This window comes from Triplophysa rosa, linkage group LG7 (assembly GCF_024868665.1).
Source record: "Triplophysa rosa linkage group LG7, Trosa_1v2, whole genome shotgun sequence".
In the NCBI taxonomy this organism is placed as follows: Eukaryota; Metazoa; Chordata; class Actinopteri; order Cypriniformes; family Nemacheilidae; genus Triplophysa; species Triplophysa rosa.
The window spans coordinates 26853714-26875530 of record NC_079896.1 but is presented as its reverse complement, the minus strand read 5'-3'; the positions used below and the strand labels follow the sequence as shown (position 1 = coordinate 26875530).

The 21817-nt window shown below is 38.1% G+C and overlaps 1 protein-coding gene across 4 annotated transcripts in view; it reads left to right on the top strand.

The window, feature by feature from the left end:
* The first annotated feature begins 13776 nt into the window (after positions 1 to 13776).
* gulp1b (GULP PTB domain containing engulfment adaptor 1b) overlaps positions 13777 to 21817 on the top strand; it is a 31465-nt gene continuing 23424 nt past the window's right edge. For 3 of the 4 annotated variants that reach the window (XM_057337474.1, XM_057337476.1, XM_057337473.1), the window contains exon 1: positions 13777 to 13885. In XM_057337474.1, coding sequence (XP_057193457.1) covers positions 13831 to 13885 — 55 coding nt within the window. In that variant the 5' untranslated portion in view covers positions 13777 to 13830. Of the gene's footprint in view, positions 13886 to 19819; positions 20727 to 21817 lie in introns of those variants that run through there. The other variant, XM_057337475.1, reaches the window with a different exon arrangement.

Here is a 21817-nt window from a genome sequence, read left to right as displayed (position 1 = left end):
GCTCTCTCTCTCTCTCTCTCTGTCTCTCTCTCTCTCTCTCTCTCTCTCTCTCTCTGTCTCTCTCACTCTGTGTGTGTGTGTGTGTGTGTGTGTGGGGCCCCCACAGCTTCCTGTGACATCATCTCATCTCATCTCATCTGAGTGTCCCCTTACATTTCCACGGAGACTCCCAATCCTGCCAAAATTTAAATTAAATAAATACAAAAATAAATCCATGAAGAAATGTAATAAAGCATTTTCACATTTATTTATTTGTACATTTATTTATTTCTACGTTTCTGTGTCCATATGGTAATGAGGGGGCGTGTCTAGCTTCAGACATTGCTTCAGTATAACCAGTTAAACTGTGGAACTGTGGTCATACAAATCTGCCAAAAAACATGGTTTCTACACTTACACTATGATAAAATTATGGTTGATTTCCTTATGGGCTTTAAAATCCTACTATAGTGCATTACAGTATATATTACAGTAATATAGTATGCTGCAGTTTACTATAGTAAATGCTGTAATATACTATATTCATGTGGTCACACTCATCTCTTGCATGTCATTTTGTCAAAGCACAAGATGTTACTATGGCCTTAAAGTTTACCTGTGGCCTACAGCAGTGCTCGACTGCCATGTCTGAAGCTAGACACGCCCCCTCATTACCATATGGACATAGAAATGAATTTTCATTCATTTTTATATTTTTAGAAAATTAATTTCTGTATTTATTTTCGCTTTTTTACATTTCTTCATGGATTTATTTATTTTTAATTTTGGCAGGATTGGAATTCCATACGTGCAGGTGAAACGCTTTTGAAGATGGACCGCAGTGCACACATCATTGATCTTGTGTAGAGGCCATTTATCACACGTCATGATGACAACAAAATAACAATAGGCCTAAATAAATAAAGACACTTATTTTTTGACATAAGTCAATTACAAGGTTGCTCTTCTAATCTGTTTGTCATGTTATACAAACCTTGATAATGTCTAAATATGCAAACGCCAAATCTCAACATCATTTTGTCGAAGTAATTCTAAGAACACAGTCTTATGTTAATCCAAGCATGATATATGAAGACAACATCTTTGGTAAAACTACAGGTAACACAAGTAAAACAACTACACGAACCTATGATCATGTTCTTCCACATGACATTATTCCATTATCGTGTGGTTTGTGGGGGAAAACTTCTCCTATAGCGCCTCCTTGTGTTTCAATCATGAAATTTTATTTATATTTTATCTGCGATTCTCAAACATTTTTAATCGTTGGCATGCACTCGAGTCACAAGAGTAGTAAAGATAAAAACCCGATCACATGTTTAATTGATCGATTTAAACTGAACCAAGCAATTAGTTACTTAAGTTACTCAAAAGTAATTTAGCCGTTTCAGATCCTTTAATAAAATGAGTGTTTCATGTAGTTGACCTTAAAGTACGGAAGAGTATTAGGGCCAAGCAATAAAAAAAATATATAACCGTTTTGAGATTAAAGTCATTATAATGCGAAATTAAACCCGCAGTTTAACATTTTATTTCGACTTTTTCCCCCGAAGAACTGCGGGTTTAATTTCGCATTATAATGACTTTAATCTCAAAACGGTTTTATATATTTTTTTATTGCTTGGCCCTAATACTCTTCCGTACAAAACTATTTCAATGTAGTTTTGATATTTATTTGAACATTGTGTAGAAACGGGAAAGGGTGAACTGCTTGATAAAACTGAGAGTTTATTCAGACACAAATGAAAACATTAAATACTTTTTAGATTTGGCCTATTTTAACAAAATAAACTAATCATGTCTGTCAGTGTAGAATCAATATTGAGTTGATTATATACATCAGTTCACCACTTACTTTCAATGAAAATGGCACAGAATGATTTTGCTGCAAAATTCATGATCCTCTGTGATATCGTTGGTCTCAGACACTTTTTTCGACTGTTGAAATATATCGTCTTTGATCGGTCCTGTCTGTCTTACTGAAGATGTGAGTGTTTTAATGAGAACATTGAGCAATTATAATTCATTGGTGAAAAATGGCCAGCATGAAAATGACAAGTAGGCTACTCCTGATTTGTTTGAGTGAAATATTCATAACCTCATCTAAATCCGGGTTAAAAAGCACAAAAGAGTGGGACTGCATTCAAATTCTGTTCTTTACCGTTTGTGTGAATCCTTGATGTGAATTATGAATGACTGAGAAAGTGAATCAGGTTTCTTTGTGGAATTATAGTATTGTAAATGTGGAGGGAGATATGGCAGCAAATTCTATACAGCATGCAAATACTTTTAAAATGTCAACTAAAAAAATGTTTTATTCATATTGTAATAGACATACACTTTGTTTTGGATCCATGCATCATAATAATTGAGAGAATGTCAATCATTCTGACAGACAGGTGGCAGTTCACCTTCTGGTGATAAGCATAAGAATGACTGCTTTTAATTTAACAACAACAGGCCAGTGAACAACCAGTTCACCCAGTAAAGCCACAGCAACAACCCACAACAAAACTGCACAAATACAAAAATACACATAAGAGTCAGCAGGGGGCGCTCTAACCTGTACATTTACTATCATCATGGTTATAAGAGGAAATTCTTCAGTTATTAAGGTTTTCATGATGGTAAATGCTGTATGTATGCAATATTTAACCCAATGCAGTATAAGCCATTACATAAATAACATAATAACAGTCTTGCAACCAGTCCATTATATTCAATACGCTTGACAAGAAATGAGCAACAATAACAAACTTCTTGACATTATACAACAGTCTCCACGTGATGTTTAACACAAAATATGATTTATTTTAAACAAAACCACAACCACTGACACAAAGTAAATTAGTGAAATCACTGTAACCCAACTAATTCTTTAGCGTTTGTGTTGTATACATTTTGTTATTGATCCACGTATTAATGTCTCATATCATACACTAAATAAATGCGGCTTGCTGTTCATTCTGTATTAATCAATTAATTCACTGCAGTCTTACATTAAAGCTTTTGAACTTACTTTCACATGTTCTTTTGAAAGGCTGTTGTACTGATCTAAAAGTGTTCCTTCAGAAGAATGGCTTGATAATGAAATTGCACATCTGGACTGATGTCCAACAAGCACATGTGCTTTTGTGTGAAGACATAATCAGAAATGACTCACTTTGGAAACAGAAAGTGCTCTACAAGTGAATTCATTTGATTATTTATACAATGATGTTTTGTCATGTGTTCAGAGAGAGAGAGAGAGAGAACGCTCTTCAACAGAGACAAAACTCTGTCTCAAAAAAAGACCTCAAAGAGAGCTAGAAATACACCCAGACTCTGTGTTTCTCAGAATAATGTTTATTCTTAGCGTCCCGGTAGATCAGACGCGGCGCTGTAGCTGAAGTTAACCTCTTACATTCAATGCAGAATGGTTTAAAAGAGGTTGATTCCAAACCCCCTAACCACCGGTCAGACCATCTTAAACCAGCTGAGACCACGTTAAGCCGGTTCAAACTGTTCTTTTTTGGGGGGGGGGGTGAAATGACACCAGGTTTTAACATTTGATTTGAGAACATTTGTTGGATTTGTTTTTGGACCTCCTCCGTCCATATGCTCTCAGATGATGTTGTTGATGCTTCATTGCTGTTGTATCCGCAGGACATCAAGCAGCTGTTGTCAGTCACAATAAATACAACATGTCAAGTCTTTACAAACACACAGTGAGCGCTACAAATCAATCCAACAGCAAAGAACCAACGCTCATGACTCCCAGAATGTGCTGAGAAAGAGCTGTGAGTTATAGTTATGACCCAGATAACTGCTGTATGAAATGTGCCATATGGACACAAGAGTGGGAAATCAATAACAGCGGGTGGAATATTGTGTGACATTGGCCACAGGAGTGTGATCAAATCTGAAACATGTAGAAATGTCACTTTTTTAACGTACCATATTATGGACCGTGATGAAACCACAATACCCATGGACAACGTTGGACAATTTTGTGGTGCCATTTTTTTTTTAGAAAACTCAAATTAATGTGATATTTCACAGTATTAAACGAATATAACGATGATGTAAAAATGTGTTGTCACACAAATTGAAACACGCCGTTAAAACAGCTGTACAACCACACAGGTACAGATTTAGTCTGGAATCTCATTTTGCTTTTGTTATATAATGTCAAGAAAGTGCAATCAGTTATTTTTGCTGATTTCTTAACGAGTGTATCAAATATAATGGACTGGTTGCAAGATTGTTAATGTATGGGTGTGGCTACCTGTGGAAGGAGGAGTGAAACAGGACAGTTAAGAGAAAAGGAACCAATGAAAAGAAATTTGCCTACCTATAGCTTTTAATTGAGTGTTTTTAGACTTTGAGCACGGACATACCACAAAGGAGTCTTCCGACCAAATCGTGACTGAGTATTTGAAATACTTTAGGCCGGACTTGACTTACTTTACCTAACCTGAGAATGATAAATAATAAAGGCGATAAGACAAAAGTACACGCCGTAAAACACTTTGAACAGCCGTGGGATCATTGGCCCGTCTCAGCTTTGTGTGTCAGGAATCTGAAAAGATTTCTGCATGAAAATCATCGAAACAAGAACCACGAGGGGCCGTCACAGTGAAACCTCCAGAGACACAGACTGTCAGGACTGCGGCATGCTGGGTATTTTTATCCACTTCCCCTCATTTCATGAATAATGGAATTCAGTAAAGTGCACTCTTATCATGTCAGTTCTTATAGCAGAAGCATCTATTTCAACACGGTGATGTTGATTAACACTTGTGAAATTTAACCACGGTTTTACCCAAAAATCTGAGGTTTTGCTATAGTTAACCATGGCATTCATACGAAAACTGAGGTTCTACAAATGGTAATTAACCTATCAAAAAAAAATTTTTCCTAAAGGGGTTATAATGAGAAAAGACGGGTCATCTGTAACGGGATAACTGATTGATGTCAGATGCATCCTAATGAATAATTGATAAACGTTCATAATAATGTCTGATGTTTTATTATTGAGATCTTATTTGTCTCTTGTCACGGTGCATCAGTACCATGGTGTAAAATCACGGCGGTGTGTAATTGGCAATAACGGAAACGATTTGGTAATTGAGAGAATCACTTCACATTAGTAACGGATGCCTCATGTTTGTTAGTTTTATTCTGTTTGCCATGAACGTGATAAACATCAAGGCTGCTAAACTAAGGAGTTTTTGTAGGCCAGCGGTGGTATTGTTCTGTATGAATATTGATGTTTTGGAGATAATGAGGTAGAATGGGATTTGGTCCATCTGACTTGATAAAAAAGTCCTTCTTTCTTTCTCTACTAACTTACTGTGGAGACGGCATGAGCTGCGATTACTGTACAACCACCAATAACACACATACAGTATAACACAATTTACACTGAAGAATCTAGGATGACATCTCGTTAATAGCTCAATTATTCCTCCCAATGAAATGAAACTCGTCTGCGTCTCAGATATTTCCCCTGATAGCCAGAAATCAGACGAGATGTCAATAATGTGTCAAACTGAGCTCAGATTTGTCAATATTAATGAAGATCTCAATATCAACTCAAACATTTCTTATCCAATTTACTTCAATTCTGATTATTTTACCTTTACAATCTACATTCGTTTACATCTCCAGATTCTTCATGTGTTTCAAGTGTTACTCTCTCATTTGATTCTCTTTTTGTCAAAGTCGACACTTAAATGAGACGCATCTGAGAACTCCATCAGATCTCCAGAGCTATGAAAGAGAAACACGTGAGCAAAAACCTTCTCCTCTGGGGTTCAGCACACGTCAATGCTGATCTGAATCTGAATACATGTCAAAACCGACCGTTTTCACAGAAAGAAAGATTCTGCACCTCAGGTATTCAAACATGTACCTGACAGGAAATCAGCCACAGGAAGTCACGTGTGGGGTCGTTTTATACATTTGAAAGTGCCCCCACGTGGCAGAACGTGGAACTACTGTTAAACATACACCCACAATTATTTTTAGTTTTTCTGAATTGACTGTTTATAGGTTAATTTTGGTAAACGTAACATTGTAGTTTAATACGCTAACTACTGAGTTTTCAAATATAATTCTTCTTTTTATCTGCATTTATTTGCAGAAGATTTGCAGTGTTTTCAGACCTTGCAAAGAAATTTTTAAACAACACAATTTTAATGGTGTACGTGTATTTAAGATTTAAGAAGAGTAAAGAGATGTGCGTTTGATGAAAGAACCCTGGTTTTAACCATAATCACAAATGTGGAATGCTCTTATCCTTTTTCTTCAGAGCCGTTTGCACATCATGTGAATTTAACATTTAAAATTGTAGTAGTGCAAATTTGAGTTCTGTTGTGAAGGAGAATGTTGATGTCCTGTGAGATCATGTTCATCATGTTTCCCTCTGGATGTTGATGTTAAAATTGGACGTATTACTCCATTTGTACACCGAGCATATGAATAAATCAGAAGAATGAGAGATGAGTGTGCAAGGTTTTGTCAGAAAGAGTGGTCAGAAGCCAGGCTCAGAGAATATTTTATGAAGGTAGATTTTGTGTTGACATAAGCGGTCAGTCAGTTGTTCAGATGGCGGATCACTGAGAGACAGGAATGGGGATGTTGTGGGTCGTGAGGAGAGATGCTGCTGCTGTATTGAGGTTTATGGTTTGATAATGGCTCGTTTGTGAGAGCAGCTGATGAAATTCAAAGCATTGTAGAGCTAAAACTGACTCTTGATTCTGGCAGCTGGAGATGGACTGGACCCAAAAACAGCCCGGGACATACGCCAGCCCATCACAACCCACTGCAGATAATCCATCACATGTGCATATTATACTGCTGCCTACTGAATTATACACTTTCGCGTTTTTGAAATAGATATTTTTACATTGCAAAAGCAGCACAATTCATTTCAATAAATGGACATTTTTGAGGGGATAGGAGTGTAGGAGGTGAAGGTTTGGTTTTATCACAGATGTGTCAGCTGGCACGAGGAGGAGGAGCTGATGTGAAATATTTACTTGCTAGGACACAAGGAGGTCAATGTTTTTGATTGAAGATTATGAGTGCATGAGTTTCAAAAAATAAGCAAGTGCACAGATACGTGAAAAAAATGTTCCATAAAAATATGATTTATAATTCAATGTAAGTGTCCTTTATTGGCATGACAAAAATGAACATGTGTATTGCCAAAGCATTTGGAGCTGGGCTGCGTACAAGGACCGTCTCGAGCTCATTTGTGCCCCTTTATCTGATGATATATTAAAGGGGTCATATGACACGGCTAAAAGGAATATTATGGTTTGTTTTAGATGTAACACAATGTGTATACAGGATTTAAGGTTCATAAACGCTGTATTTTCCACACACCGTGCATGTTTGTATCTCCTCTTTGCTCCGCCTCTCCGAAACAAAAGCTTCTCTTTGACAAAGCTCATGGCCCTGAAAAGTGAGGTGTGCTCTGATTGGCCAGTTCAACAGTGCGTAGTGATTGGTGGAATACTGCAAGCGTGTGAGGGAAATGCCATATTTGGAACATCAGGTTCCTCTTCAATTGTACTGACAGGTACGCCACCTTACTTGCGTCTACATTTGGGCGGTCTCAGTCAAATCAGACCACAAACTGAAGTAGATTTGTGGGGGTGTGGCTACACGAGGAGTTTCAGACAGGTCTGGGTGCTTTTACATAGAATGACTCTTTTGTCTCCGACACAATTCTACGTGTCTAATACACGCATGGGCAACTTATAACACACCAAAGACACAGAAAAACACATGTTCTCGCCATATGACCCCTTTAGCAGCACACGACCTGAAGGTCAGAAGAGTCATTCTCTCTCTCTTTCAGTGTGTTCACGGGCTCTGCACTCAGCGTTCAAGAGGAATTTCCACCAACTGACTGGTGTACAGCGCCATCATGATGACAGCTCAACAACTGGAGAAAGGCTGCAAATTACAAGGCATTAGTCAAATAGATCTGATGTGTAATTGTGGTTTCAGGGCTACGCTAATGAATGTCAAAAGGTTAACAGCACAGCGGTTCACAGCGCTGAAACTCTTTCACTAATCACAGCTTACTCAGACTTCCATTCTAAAGCACACAAAAGAGTTTCAGTGCTGTGGATTACATCTGTATGAGCAGGGAGTTAGGTTAACAGAAGCCCTACTTCACTTTACCAGAAACTACCTTTGAGATCAGGGTTGCAGTACCCAGCAGCACAGGCGTGTGGTGATTGACAGGCGGGTTATTGGTAAAGCGGGTGCAGAGGCACTAAAGCAGTAATGTTTTCAATGAAGAGGTCCTGTTGAGGCGACAATGATGTGAACCTGAAACCCAAATTGAAATTGGCAGAAATCTATTCCAGACTACTTCTCTTCACGGCCCGAGTCAGAGGCACATTTTGTGAAGATCAAAGAGGAGTACCCGAGGATGTGCTGATAGACACATTTAAACCCCACTGTGCCGAATGACCTCCCCTGCTCCGTCTATTAACGTTTACATGTTATGCATTTGGCAGACGCTTTTATCCAAAGCGACTTGCATTGCATTGTTTTATACATTTGTTTCTGACTATGGATAATCCCCTGAGATCCAACCCATGACTAAAATAAAATAGTTATATTATTAAAGAGTACATAACATGAGATCGTGAAAATGACATTTCATGCGGTGTGTAATGTTGCCGTGTTTGAAAGTAAGCAGTCTGCCAAGTTGTAAATCCGAAGGTGAATGAATAACAAAGTTTTTGGCTTGGAAAAAGGGAGTCGACTCTGAATCACGCAAACGAGTCGTCCCAAGTCCACGTCACTACATGTAGTCCCCGCCTACGTTTTGCTAGCACTGCCCGCGAAAACTTCACTCTTCCCCCCAAACACTGTAGCTCGTGAGCCTCATTCGCGGTCGACCAATCACAGCAGACCATCTGACCAATCAGAGCAGACTAGGTTAGCGGAAAGGAGGGGCTTAGACAGATGAATCGCAGAATGAATCATTTGAGAGGTAAGAATAACTGCCTATTATTATGAAATAATAGTGTTTTTACACCTTCTATGGACATAAACTTGTTGTTGTACACTCCATAAACCAAAGTAGGACCTTAACAATCCCTAGTTATGTACTCTTTAAACACTAGTCAAACACAAACCGGAAGTTAATTGCAGTCCCGGCGCGCGTCCGTTGAAAAGGTGTATAAAGAAAATATTCCAATGTTTTTTATCTTAAAGGGATATTCACCTGAAAATGAACATTCTTTCGTCATTAAGTCACCCTCATCAAACCTGTATTACAGAAATTTCATGTGTAGATTAATCATTCCTTTAACATTACTTGTGTTTAAAGCATTTTTTTGCATTGAAATGGAACAATATTTGTGAAAGTGCCGCAGCACCGCTGTTTTGATTGAGAGATTTTTTTAGAAGTGTCACTCATAAATCAATCACAACAGTTGGCATCAGGACTCAAGCTTTTGCCAAGCCAAGTATACATTTGTCTTTGGATGTGTTAAATGGCTGGCGGTCGTGACAGTGCAATGCAATCATACGGTTTGTTTTTCACATGTGAATCTGAGAGAGGAACAGGGTTTGAAGCATAAACTCTTATCATTCAGCTTTCTGCTTCAACAAACTCCCATCTGTTATCACCACAGGGCGAGAACACTGTGGCACCACGAGAAGAGAGAGAAATGATTTATAGGCTGAACTTTTTCATTCAGTCTGCAAGTCATTACGGCTCTTTCTGTCATAATAATTGCCCAGTTTGTCTGAGTGCTACTTTTTCCATTGATTTAGTTTTGCACACGACTGTACATCTTACTGCAAGATACTGCTAAAGTGGCCTCAAATACTCACAGGCCGCGAGCTGCCAAAATTACACACTAGAAAGATCATTGACACAAGTACAAACAGGGAGTTTTACCAGCAGGCGGCTAACCAACCATCGCCACCACCACCAAAATCTTAAAAGAATAAAAACACAAAACAAGAAATGAATATTATCTTTCTTACATGGGTCTTATTGTATTTCATCTTTCATTAATGGTCAGTGATGGCATACAGTAGCTAATTTGAGGAGCTTCTACAATTTAGAAACTTTGGAATGGACTGCCGCTGTACACTAGACAGGCCTCTTCTCTGTCTCATTTTAAAACACTGCTTAAAACCCACCTTTTTTCTTTGGCTTTTGACACCAGGTAGAGTGTTGATTTTATGTGTATACATGCATATTTTTTCATCTTCTTTTACTGTGTACTTCATATTTTATGGTGCTTCTATTGTGTTATCTATTTATTTTGTTTTATTGCTTGTGCAGCACTTTGGAAACCTTGTGTTTGTTAAAATTGTGCTATATAAATAAAGTGGATTGTATTGGATTGGAGAAATAAGTTTGTGTTGTGACAAAACCATTGAGTTTCAATGAATTACACATGGTCTTTGACACTGTTCTCACATGACACAACCAAAATGACAGACGTGCAACAATCCAGAAGCCTTTTCATTTTCCTATTCTAAATATTTATCAGTTGCATTTTATTATGCTTTTAGTTGCTTTATTTTATATCTGTCCATATGAGCTCTATCAAACTGCGATCCATTTATGGTTCATGACTCATCATCCAAAGGTTTACAGTTTGACGTCTACAGTTTCTTGGTGGACCCATGTTACCCCATTCAAACAATACGGATGCATTTGATGTTAACAGACATTTGGTGTGTGTGTGCACACGCGCGTGCGTGTGTTTGGGGATGTGAAAATAGACTTGTCATCACAAATGTTATCTGCTGTGCATTACTGAAGTCATGGATTAAACATTTATGGAGGAGTTACTATAAATCAACACACACACACACACTAATGTAGATTACAGTAGCAGTGATTTACTGTAGTAAACAAGAGCCACACACACACACACACACACACACCTGTAAATGTCACTGGCCTATAAATAACAAACATTGAAGATGAAAGTTTGAATTCAGTTTCCACAGTTGTGAGATGTGGGTAATGAAAAAATGTGTATTTGTGGAGCAAGTCATTCCTGCAAGTCGAGATAAACAACACAAATCAATTCTAAACAGCAATGTAAGCCGGCCAAGAAGAAATACAATTCTTACACTTTACCTTTATCTACAATATCGTCCATTTCACGCACACCGCAACACTCATAATGAACTACTGTGTGAATTTTTAAAGCTTATTTGAGCAAATGCATCTGATGAATGTAAAATGATGTGCACCAAAGTTTGTGTTTCTGTCTTTCTGTTTCACATCACATGTTTAGGTATAAGTGTGAATTATTTGAAGGATTAACTAGGACAGTGTTCAAGGGACAACGCTTGCAAACACTTTGTTTAGAAAAGGAAATAAGCACACGCACGTCAAAGGGATCAAACCCCAAACACCGAGCGATTCATATGCAAAACAGTGCTGTGAGTTGATCTTCTTTTCAGCGTTCCATTGTTTCTGGTGAAAGGGCATCCCCGTCGAGAATAGATCTCTTATATTTCCCGCTCTTTATAGAAGAAGAATGCGATAGAAGAGGCTAGGGGGTGAGCTCTCTGACAGAGTGATTGTGATCTGTCTTCTCGTGTGGCACCGCAGGCTTTATCAGCCTCTTGTCTCTTATCGTTTCCCTGAAGCTCCGCTGAAACCCATCCGGAGGAGAACACGACTGAAGCTAACGATGTTCCACCGACTCTAAATGGCATCATTAGCAATGCAATGTGATGCAATTTTCCGACACCCTGCTGCCCGACTCCTCTGTGGAGAACAAATCGATTTTAACCTGCCAGACGGAAGGTTTTTCCACAGCGCTGAGACGTAAAGCCGTAACAACTCAAGAAATAGATTGGAGTCGTGCTGTAATGTGTCGTGGCTGGATTCAAGCGACCTGCCGTGGTGTAAACTGCTGTTCAATTCAGTTATCCATCCGACTGCTGCTGTGAAGAAAGAACTACAAACTAGAAAAACATTCTGAGCTTCGAAAAGAAAGTTCCGACAGCCTCCATATAGACGGAGTGTCAGCGCACACGTTTGTTACAATAAACCTGAACTAAATAGCACAGCGAGAAAGTGACTTTCTAAGTCTCAAGAGCAATACATTATTGACACGTTCATTATGTGTAATGCATCCATCACCGCTGCAGTCATTTCTGTCCGTTTGAATGATTATCAAGCCAAAGTGTTTTTAAATGACAGGCTCCAGAAGAATGAGACAGACTCGGTTTCGATGGACTTCTCGTTTATGAGCCGTCTGATGTAAATGAAGAGAAGGCGAATCTCTAGAGAGATCAGACTCATTATAAGACATCGTGTCTGATTAACTGCGGTCTTCCCGTCGGCTAACATGAGCTCATGTCACGCACGGATGGTTATTTACGTCTGTGTTTATGTGAATCAATATGCAAGCGTGAAACCTGTATGCACGTGTGCTGTGTGATTCTAATGAATCTTTAACAGACAGGCATTACATTTCTCATGAAATGTGTCATCAGTTATTTACCTCCATAAGCTCAAAATGAACACAAAATGAGATCTTGAATTGTACGGAAGGTGTCTACAATCTTCAAAACATCTAAAAACTGCTGGGTTATTTTCAACCCATGGTATAGGGTCAAAACAACAACAACCCCATCCGTTGGGTTAAATGAACCTTGACATTCTCCATATTTGACCCAAACATGTGCACCCAGCATTTTAGGCTGAAATAACCCATCATAAGAAACCCAACATTTTTAGATGTTCCAGTGTTTCTGATTTCAGTGTTTGAGTGTTTGATTTTTTTTGAGAGAAACAGAAATGAGAGTCTTAAGGCATTTCTGTGAGTAGTAATGAATGAATAATGATTTCCCTGAATGCAAATAGAAGATTATTGTGCTTCGTTAACAGTTGTTAAAAATATGAAAAGCAGACAAGACCTGCTGTGTGTTAAAAATGAAAACACAACATGAAATGACTTTACAGTAATATAAAGAGAAAACAATGAAAGTATAAATATAGGATTTGTATGAAGAATGACACCATATCTGGTAGGTTTGTATAGAGGGGTGAGTCAGAATATTGACAGACGAATCAACAAAAATCTATCTGCAGCATGTTTGCTAATACATAAACATCAGATTACATCAGAATTAAACTGTCAATCATGATTCCATTCTGCAGATATTCATCCATGCTGTAAAAAAACACATGGGAGTAGAAAACTGCACTGCTTCAGTAAACACGTATGGTTTTAATTTGGAGTTGAGAGTTATATTAATTACAAATATGCTGGTTGACAAATGACAAATGGAGTCATGAATGAAGGACTTCGCTGATTCAGCACACGGGCAGTGACATGAACGGACACAGACATGTAAAGGACAAGAGAGATTATACAACACTTGATTTTCTAATCGAAATAGACCATCAGTTGATTGAATAAATGTGTCATTTCCTTCTAATTAAATACAATCCCTTGAATGAGTGAATGAGTCGTGGTGGCTAAAATATACATAGCCTCTATTTCAAGTGGTTTTACATTTGACATTATGTATTAACCCAAAGCTTTAGGGCTATAAGTATATATTTCATAACTTACCAAAACATGCCTTCCCAACAAAAAAGTAATTAAAGAAATATTTCAGCGAGTCTGCTTCCTCTCAGGTGTGCCATCAGGAGTGTTTGTGATGCGCGGTCCCTTTAATAAAGCACTGACCGCGCGCCGCACATTCCTGTGGAGTTTAAAAGCCCGCCTGACGTCATCAAACTTTTAAAGCGGCTTGACGCGGGAGCGCGCGAGGGGGTGAGACACAATCAAGCCCGCGCGCTCTTCCAGTGAGTTGCTGCAGATGCGCGTGGACGGGCTCCGGTTTACCGGGAAAACCTACAACGGCATCATTCCCTGTAAGAAAACTTGTTGTTTCTTTCCTCGTATTACTCTCGCGGAGAACAGACGATTAGCTTCATAATATCGTGTTTTATTTCCGATGTTCTGACATGAGAGACGTTTATTTGTCACAGTTGATCTGTTGCGCTTTGTTTGTGTTGTTTTCGCGGAACGTTTACTCAATAAGACTGATATATTTTTGACGTGTAGCGTTCTATAGAATATGTAACAATAAGAAGTCTCTCGAATTTAATCATGTTTTCTAGTCTTTATGTCAAATTCTAGTTTGAATGGCAGGCAGGTGTAAATAGCCTAAATATACACAACCGGTTAAAAGTTTAAGATCACTTACAAATCTTTTGATGGGTAAAAATATGGTTAAAAAAACTCAAGTGTATTATTATTTAAACTTTCTTTCTGAATATTCACAAATAATGAAGTAAGGCAGTCAACAAGGCCAGGGTCAGAATAGATGTGAACTCCTTAAGTTGCGTTAAGCTGCTAAAGAAAGAACATTTCAGCATATTCTACTGCACAAAGACTGACTACAATGAAGATGATCAAAAATAAAATGTTTCATTAATTCGATTTCTTTCGTTGACACCCAAAGTTACCTTCTGATAGTTTTGATGAATTTACTATTACCTTAAAATGTGGAGAATGTGAGTAGAGAATATGTAAATGACTCTTCGCTTTAGAACAGTAGTGTTTGTGACTCTTGTTATATTTAATGATGGTGTTTGAGTTGATTCTGGTGCTCAGTTTTGTGCTGTTGTGTATAAGTTTAATGCATTGACCCAGAGCTCAGGCACTGACCCCAGCACTGACACACACACACACACACACACACACACACACACAGACTTATGTTGACAATAATATCGCTGACTCTGTGTCCCTCGACGTTTACTGCCCTTCAGAAAGAAAGAACAGCACAACCACATTCTGACATTGAGCTCCTTTTGCTATTGTTTTCATAACAGTGACTTCTGGAAGAAAATATTAGTATGCACCCTCAAATAACAAATATGATCTATTCCAGTGGTTCTCAAAACGTTCGTTGTAAGACCCCCTTTGTGTAGAGTGCATTGCTTTGTGGCCCCCAAATAAAGACTTGTAATCTTAAACTTGGAATTTGAATTGAACCAAAAACATATTCAGTTATCCAATGCTGGAATATAAATTCTTTTGGTTGGTGTCTTATTTTTCTGATGTTTGATAGCATAAAATCTATGAAAATTGTTCTAGATTTCATAAAATGCAACAAAAATCTGTGGCCCCCCTGGATCAGTTTTGGGGCCCCCCAGTTTGAGAACCACCGATCTATTCCATCAAAAATCAAATGTCCGCGATGGCATTAGTTTATCCAAATATGAAAATTCTGTCCTTATTAATCAACAATCCAGCCACAACTTCTTTTTGAAGGACATTCCCCATCATCTTTATCTGCTTACTCTCCACGATGACAGTGTCTCTATTCTGCACTGAATCTTGTTTTGTTTTTCACTAAAGAGAGAAAATAAATTCCACACAATAAGCGGGTGTGGAATTGACCACAGATGTTTCATGTTTGGGTGAACTCTTCCTTAAGTTCGTTCATGAGGGTGAATATATTTTGGTCGTGTTCTTCTCAAGCCACGTGTCATTTACGTAGCCGAGACATTTACATAAAGCTTTCGAGGCATTTTAATAGCATGATTATCAGGACAAGGATTTTTTTAAATGGCTCTAATCTGCAGATGTCGTTCGACTGAATACTTAAACACAATGATTTAGCCTAATCTTCACATGACATCGGTGTGTCATAAATCATGTTATTGATTGAACATTAGATGATTTACATGCTACTTAGAGACTTCCAGAAACCTCCAGAGTGTCACATGTATTTCCATCCTCTCTGGTGGATACACCAAATATCAGTTTTCAGTTTCCGGATCTACGAAAATCAATATTGTAACGTAATGACAACATGATCCTCACCCTTCTTTCAGTGCTGCCAAATGTGTGCTTGGATTTGAGCATGATCAATTGAATAATCTAATATATCATATTGATCACTGCATAATGCATAGGTCTTACCTTATGCTGTTGATTTGTCCGAATAAAAGGGTCTTGAGTGGTCTGGTTTAGATGGAGGTCTTGGGTTACGGTCTGTGAGTGGTTCTTGGTTTTGTTTAGGATTTGCAAGGGGTTACAGGTTTTCATAAATCTCTTTGGCATCCTGTTGAGACTTAACATAAACACACGCTACTTCTGTAGTGAGAAGTAGGCAAAGGTTCTCAGTTTTACTCATTCCCTTGTTTTAGGTAACTCATGATCATGTTTGATCAATTTCTGCCCACAATTTAATAAAACCGTCAATGCTTAATGATAAAACATTTAACAAACTTTACTGTTTATTGATTTCCTAATCCCGTTTAAAAAGAATAATCAAGATGAATAAAATCAATAAATAAACAGATTTATCTAAAATGAGGCAACATATTAGTAAAACGAGTTCACGAATTAGTTGTGGGATTGCATTTGATTTGTGGCCACGATACAGAGACAACAAAAGAAGATATTTGAAAGAATGGTAACAATCAAACAACTGAACCCCATTGACTTCCATGATATGAACAGAAAACCACTGAGACATTTCTCAAAATATCTTCTTTTGTGTTCCACTGAAAAAGCACTCACAAGGTTTACAAACACATGAGGGTCAAGAGATTTTTGGATGAACTGTTCCTTTAAGGCGTTTGTTTCTTGATTTCCCTGAAAAATAGACATTGGTGTTAGCGCAACCTGTCAAAGGGCAATGGAGGAATGTTCAGGAAACCAGTCATGATTTTTATACAGGGCTTGACATTAAGCATCGTCATGTGGTTGTCCTTCGGTAAATTTGTCATTCACTTGTCCGAGGACAAAAATTACTTGTCCGAAGATAAACAATGACATTTCATTTGAAGTGTCAATATAATTGTTTCGGATTCTGAAAAACTTGCAAAATAGTAAAATAGCGGTGCGCCATTGAATAATGTCACACAGAAACAAGCACAACGACAAACGCAAACAAAACATTTGCTTGTCCCAGACAAGTGTTAATGTCGAGTCCTGTCCTAGATCAGTTTGGTGACTCTAGTGATAGTCATTCACACTTCAGCTACTGTACACTCCGAGAGTAAATGAGAGTTTCATAGCCGCAAAACACACAAAATCATTCCGTTTGATAAATCACACTTCAAACAGTAATGAAAAACTATTTGAATAGGAAATCAGGTACAACGTATGTTCGAGAGAACCGGACCTTGAAATTGATCCGAGATAATGTTTGTTGTCTTTATCTATCACACGATGTCCCGACCGTACAGGAACGTTTTTATTTATTCTCTTACTCCAGACAGTTTTAACTTGAGCAAATGATCATTATGTCATCAGCTGCCTGATGGAAACCTCCTAATTTGAGTAAAAGTTGAGTGTTCTTTCCTCCGCTGATGTATGGCTTTTATCACCACACGTTTTGCAACTCGCATGCAAATTAAAGCTATGAAAATAATTCTGCAGCGCCGACGGACAGATTCAATCACAACAGACAATGTAAACTCACGGAATCATGCAAATGACCTGTTTTAAAGTTTTCAGAGATTGATTAGTAAACATCTGTTGTAAATAAGCCTTCAGTATTTAACAGACAGTTTTCTGCATTTGCACAACAGAGACTGATATTATAAGACATCCGAGAGAGATAATCACTCAACAGCGTCTCGTTCTGTGTTTGCTGTGAATCTGTGATCTCTCACAAATAAGATTTCTGTTTAAATTGTAATTGTCTGAAGCAGGAGTTCTGTGAGTCTAATGGCTTGCCTATATGATTCCAGTGAAGCGTATAACCAACAGGCTTCTCTTTTAGCTGACACTGTGATTTTCTGAGTAAAGCAACCGTTAGAGAATCCCGTCTGGATTATCACTAAAATCCTGTGATCTGACTGCCGTCAGCGTGACATCTGATCTGTATGAAAGCCAATGAGAAATAAGTGATTTAGTCTACTAGATATCATTTTGTTAGCAGGAATGTTGGCATAGATTCCATAAGGTCACTTATACGGCACATTTGTAATTTAGTCAAACAAACGTGTGTATTGACGGGTGTCTGTGGGATTGAGATGCACGTAACCATGTTTGCTTGTGTGTGTGAGATTTTCGTGTGAAATCATTTGTATATTCTTGTTTGCATACTGTGCCATTAAGATAATATACAGGGATCAATTCAAATGAGGTCACACTCACAGTGGTTTCCAGCACAGACGTCCATTACAGTCCATTACAAGAGGTTTCAGATGAGCAATTTTTGGAAAACACAAGTGTGTTTACATTTTCAATGTCCGGGTTAGTGTAGACGTAGATTTTGTTTGTTGTTTTGACGAGCTGTGTTTATTCTTGTTTCCACAGAGCATGAAATATTAGTAGCTGGAAGGGAACATTCCTGTTTTAGAAATCATTTTATTGGACTGACCCAGAGCGCATGATGTGTCATCTTTATTTTTGTTTTTCTGGAAGAGAAAGTAGTGTTTTTGTGTGACGTGTCAACATCATTATGATGCTGCTTTGAAGCAGAACAGCACCTGGACCAACACAGTCTCAAGGGACTTCATGACATCTGTCAAGGACAGTGTTGGGCAAGTTACTCTGGAAAAGTAATGAATTACTAAGTACTAATTACATATTCAGTAAGATTACGGTACAAATTACTCTCTCCAAAAAGTACTTAAAAGGACTACTTTCTATATCCTACATCAACCTTGATGAGTTAAGTGATTCAAGGATAGACATGAAACGGATCTTAATTCATTCAAATAAATCATATAAAACTACATAGTATTATTAATATTAACTGACCAAAGTATTACAACTGTGAGAATTATACAGTAAAGCACAGATTTTAAAGTTAGACTTTGAATTTTGATGTCAGTTCCACTATCGCACACACATATATTACACACAGTGGTTACTTTAATTATATCAGAAGTAACTAATGAAATTACAGAAAAATTGATGAAAATGAATAAGAGAGAGATTTCATTACATGTCGTTGTGTGATTGGTCTAAAGCGCTCAATCGTCTGAAATAAACATCTGCTCTGGGTTGCATCTTTTCTGACGTAGTACTTTGTGGTGTGTTGTGAGTGTGGTGTTATTTGGAGTTCTGGATTATATATAGTGATTGTAGTCCGAAAATGTCATCAGTTTGATCATAGACCTGTCATTATATGAGCGTCATTCTGTCACAGAACACATTAATGTTATTAAAGCCTGCTGTTGTTCACGGTCACCACAGAATATACAATATGTGATTTGTGTAGTGCTTCAGCATCAGTGCTAATAAAACATTCTGACGCTCAGAGAAACTTCAGGGAATGCTTGTGTTCACCTGTAATGAAGTGTTCACAGGACTCGTGTGAGAGAGTTGCAGTCTAGTTTATGTCGTCCACTCTTAAAGGGACAGTTCACCCAAAAATGAATATTCTGTCATCAATGACTCACTCTAGTCATTCCAAAACTGTATACATTTCTTTGTTCTGTTGAACACACAGAAAGATATTTGGAAAAATTCTGGGACATCGTAGACTACCATAGTAGGACAAATGAAAATGGTAGTCAAAGGTGCCCTAGAACTGTTAAAGTCACCATGAAACAGAAGTTGTGATAGTCTTCTTTTCTGTTTCGTGACGTACATCTAAGTGAAACGGCTTCTGAAATGTAAAAAAAAAGTAGGGCGGGACTTCATGTCGCCATCCCCTAATTGATTGGAGCGTTGTAAGTTGGCCTGATACACCAGCGGTACCATTGGACAGTCAGGTCCTACCTCTTTTTCAGGCATGTCATGAAGAGAAGAGTTGTTGTTTGAAGGGGAAGCGGAGCTTTATGTTTTTGATTAAAGAGAGAACTGCAAATGAATTTTGTAAAAAATATTGATGTGCACCATGGATAAATCATTTATAATAATCACTGCAACACTGTAAGAAAATGAGTATGGTCATTTTGAATTGCACGTTGACTTTAATGTCTTCTTTTGTGTTAAGCAGAACAAAAAATATTTTTCCTACAATGGTTGACAATGATGCCCCAGACAGGTCAGTTGCTAACATTCTTCCAAATATCTTCCTTTGTGTTCAACAGAACAAAGACATTTATACAGGTTTTAAACAATTTAAGGGTGAATTTTCATTTTTGGGGCTAAAATTAAGAGATGATCAGTTGTGATGTCATTTGAAACAAAACAGCTCACCGACACGGATTTTAGTAGCAATAGTGAAAACTTTTGAGCTTTCATAAAATACAGAGGAAAAAAATTAGAGGAACTGTATGAGTTTACCATCAAGCTAATGTAAGGAGAATGTTTGCATCACATGAGGATTTTTGAGGCGCTCTGTGAGATGAAAGTGTTGTCTAAAGGGCGACACAGGAAGACATTGGGGCTGTTTTGTAAGGCGTCCACCCGGAGACATCCTGGGCGTGCCCCCCTGGGTGCGGTCCAAAGAAAACGCTCCACTTTCCCAAGAATGTCTATTTTTCTCCTGGAGACGCCCAACGTCTCCTTAAGAATGCACTCATGACATCATTTCCTGTCTAGAAGAAAACAGGAAGGGAGTTATGGAGATTAAGAGAACTTTCATCTTTCTGACAGTATTCCTGCTGTGACTGTATTATCATCATCATCACGTCTTTACAGGGTCAATGCACACTTTCATTACATCACAGCTGGATGTCCGTACAACGATCTGCATTAAACACTTCTACTCAACTGTATTTGATTCAAAAGATACAGTATTGTCTAACCCTATGGACAAAGGATCTGAGGAGAATTACATGCATTGAGGTACTTGATTTTTGTGTGGATGCGTGCGTGCATGTGTGTGCATGTGCATGCAAGTATGCAACGTGTGTTGACTTTGTTAAAAGAACAACCCATTTGAGCCACAAGTAAAACAACAAAACCCAGTTACTCAAACTAATGAGACAGTATCTCAAAATAGCTGGACTATAACTGCTATATCTATATCTAAAAATTAACATAGCATACTATCTTGAAATAATTTTTTTTCTGTCTTAACGTTCATTTGACACAAAGAAAATTGTCTTCCAGCTAACAGGGAACATTCTCAGAACTTTGGACAGTTTCTAAAAGTTAGAAATGGTGGAACAAAACATTCATAATAACATTTTAGAAATTAATGAGAAAGTTTGCGAAATGTTTTGGGGACATATTTTGTTGTCTTGTGGTTTTGGATATTGTTTGTTAGTGTTGCATTATGCAGGTTATATCAGTTCTTTTAGCTTCGATGTGAAGCGTGTTTTAGTGTCAGGTTATGTACTGCAGGTGTAAAACAAGGCCAGATGAATCTGCTGTATTTTTCTTTATTGACTTGTGGACATTGTTCAGTTTATGAGAGAATATGAGAGATTTGCTGTGTGTTTATACACCGTCTGCATTGAAATGATTAATAATACATTTCACTCTTACATTCCTAGTGTTCAGATGGAGGAGTTTGTTTGTCAGTGTATGAGATTGAGATGTAAATTCTGGACCAGCAGAGCAGTTTCAGGTCTCTCTCCCCCAATCTCTCTCTCTCTCTCTCTCTCTCTCTCTCTCTCTCTCNTCAGGGAAGACGAGAGAACAGAGAGAGGGAGGAGAAGGGACGAGAGAGGAGGAGAGGAACCAGAAAAGGAGAACAGAGGAAGGAGAGAAAAGAGAGAGAGAGAGAGCGAGAGAGAGGGAGAGAGAGAGGGAGAGAGAGAGAGAGAGAGAGAGAGACGAAGAGAGAGAGAGAGAGAGAGAGAGAGAGAGAGAGAGAGAGAGAGAGAGAGAGAGAGAGAGAGAGAGAGAGAGAGAGAGAGAGAGAGAGAGAGAGAGAGAGAGAGAGAGAGAGAGAGAGAGAGAGAGAGAGAGAGAGAGAGAGAGAGAGAGAG